General features: G+C 56.7%; 1 protein-coding gene across 1 annotated transcript in view; it reads left to right on the forward strand.

Annotated features, from left to right (window-relative positions):
* KIAA1614 (KIAA1614 ortholog) overlaps positions 1-2701 on the forward strand; it is a 43111-nt gene that overhangs the window by 29058 nt on the left and 11352 nt on the right. Inside the window, exons 7-8 of the mRNA XM_012002632.1 lie at positions 4-281; positions 2151-2307. Coding sequence (XP_011858022.1) covers positions 4-281; positions 2151-2307 — 435 coding nt within the window. The remainder of the gene's footprint in view (positions 1-3; positions 282-2150; positions 2308-2701) is intronic.

Consider the following 2701-nt stretch of genomic DNA (forward strand, 5'->3'; position numbering starts at 1 on the left):
GGCTGGATTGTGCAGGCCGGGTGACCAGGGAGAACCTGTGGGTATCCCCCGGCCTCCTTCAAGAAGCACGATTCTCAGGACCTGTGAGCTGCCCCCATCACAGACCCAGCCCAGCTGCCCTCAGGTCAGGCACCCACTCCTGGCCCTGTCCACCAACAACTGCAACAACAGCGCACCTCGGGGGCTGCAGGAGCCCTACGGGGGAGCCGTCCACGAGGGTAGGGTGGAGAGGGGCCCCTGCAGCCGGGAGCCGGAGCTGCCCCTGGAGAACAGCAGAGATGGTAAGGGGCTGCCGTTCGTTCCTGCCCAGCCCAGGCCTGGTGTGGTTCTAGAGCAGAGGCCAAGACCCGACCTGTGACACCCAGGCCTTCAGAGTCATTCCCTTTTATCTCAATAGTCAGATGGCAGCATCACACACCACCTCGGCAGCTCCTTGGAGCCACTCTGAGGTGTCAGGGGTGCTGGCAGAGGCCAGACGCAGGATTGACCGCCAGCCTGGAGGCAGACTAAGCAACTCCCTTCTGGGGGAGGCAGAACCATGGGGAAGGTGGTGGAGACATCCTCTTCCTGTTGGGAACCCTGAGGTTCCAAGATCCAAGCTCCAAGCTGCATGGCTGCTAGAGGCCTGGGCTTTAAGGGATTTACTCCCAACAGTGCAGAAAGAGGCAGCAGTTCCAGGATTTACTATTTGTTTGGAACAATAGATGCCCACTAATCACATGGCTGAGACCCTGCCCCTTCAGCATCATTTCATTTCATTTCATTCCATTCACTCATTTATTCCTTCAGTATTGGCAGAGCACCTGTTACGTGCCAGGCACTGTACTAGGCACTGTGGGGAATGCACATGTGAGTACTTGAGCAGGAGTCCTGCTCTTGAGGCTTTCTGTGGCCAGGCAGACATGCTGTCTGGAGGGTCCTGTGACCAAGGGAACAGGGCTCCTAGGCAGTGTGCTTTCTGGTACCAGACCTTCCCTGGCCCCTGGGTCTGTTGGTGGAGCAGTAGGTTTCAGCAGGCAAGGCTGCTGAAGGGTGTGGGTCTCACCACTTTGTCTTTGGAAGGGGTCCTCATATTGTGGGAGAATCCTGGGGGGTGGCGGGCTCAGGCCCTGATCCCTAGTGTGATCCCAGATGACCAACTCTGCCGTTCACTTTTAGGCAGAGATAACAGGCTCACTCCACACGTGCCCACGGCTCTGACAGTCTTGGGGCTGGGATGGCTCGAGGGACCCAGGGCTTGGCAACAGAGTGGAGGGAGAGAGGGCAGAGAGATGACAGACCTTATTGAGGATGTGGATGCAAAGTCCCCTCCACTGCATGGGGACACACAGACTTGGTCCCTCTCCCTCCCTTGCTTACACAAACCTTGAGGCAACCCCCTCCCCCTGGGGTCCCTCCCACCCTGTGCTGAGTGGCAGTTTCCTTCTCTGGTGGGCTCTAGGCAGGCTGTGGGCTTGCCCCTAACCACTTCCTGCAGGGCTTCCCTTCTGAGACCTGCTGACCTCTCTGGGCAGCCCAAGCCTTTACCTCGGAGCTTGAAGCAGAGCGAGTGAGGCCCTGGGTGACTCCCTCAATCCCTTAGCCTGCCCGCATCCTCCTCTGTAAAGTGAGGACGATGATGGCACCATCTCCTAGGGCCCCGTGAACTCATCTCTGGAGAGGATTCCACTCGTTGCCTAGCACATAATAGATCTCCAGAAATGATGGCTATTTTAAAGCTCTTAGAAATCACAACTGACAAGATTGTGGGTTTTGTCCCAGGAATACAAAATTTTCCCCTGCTCCCACTATGTCCCTTGATATGGAAGGGACATGGCTTATCACAGTCAACCCTTTCATTTAACAAACAGTGATCATCTACTGTGGACTAGATGCTGTGCTGGGTGATGAGCTTACAGCAGTCAACAAGACTCAGTCCGTGTCCTCAAATAGTTTCCAGCCTCGAGGACACTCACGAGGGGCCCTCAGGCCTGGTCATCTAAGAGGCCACCCCACCTTCCCTTGCTGCTTCCCAGGTCTCTCCACTGCTCTCCTTGGGCTCTGCCTCTCCAGCTTCTTCTCACCCTCCCCCTGTTGGGAATGTCCCTTTCCCCCACAGGACCTGTGGGATGAGCTGGTATGACTCAGGTGGGATGCTGTGCTTGTTTCAGGAGGACCCCAGGGCTTTCCCGGCTCAGCAGATGTTGCCACCATCAACTCCACGGGCATCACCCTCTCCCTGTCCTCAGAGGAGCCAGAGTCCAGCCAGGAATCAGAGGGAAGCCTGCAGAGGACAGGGTCGGGATCTGGAGGACATGTGCTGTCAAGGTGAGTGACAGGAGAAAGAGCCAGACTACAGAAGGAGGTGGAAATGGGGGCTCTGGGAGGGGAGAGACCCCCTGGAGTGGTGGCATGACCCACCTCACTGCTCCTAGTCCTCAGAGGCTCCCTAGACTGTGAACAAGCCTGGCAGCCCTCTCACTCCTTTCCCAGTGTCGTTTAGTCTGATGTACCTGCTCATTCATTCATGAAGCATCCATTGAACGGCCTCTAGCTGCAGACACTGTGCCAGTTCCTGGGGCAAAGCTAGCAGAGCCCCAGCCCTGGGGAAGGGCCCAGGATGGGCTTGCTTCTGCTTCTGCTCTGTGCTTGGATGCTTGAAAGTAACCAGATGTTGAGGAAAGGGAGCCCAGCAGTCACATTTTCCTTCTTTCCTTCAGCT

This window comes from Mandrillus leucophaeus, unplaced genomic scaffold (genome assembly GCF_000951045.1).
Source record: "Mandrillus leucophaeus isolate KB7577 unplaced genomic scaffold, Mleu.le_1.0 Scaffold691, whole genome shotgun sequence".
NCBI classification, from domain to species: domain Eukaryota; kingdom Metazoa; phylum Chordata; class Mammalia; order Primates; family Cercopithecidae; genus Mandrillus; species Mandrillus leucophaeus.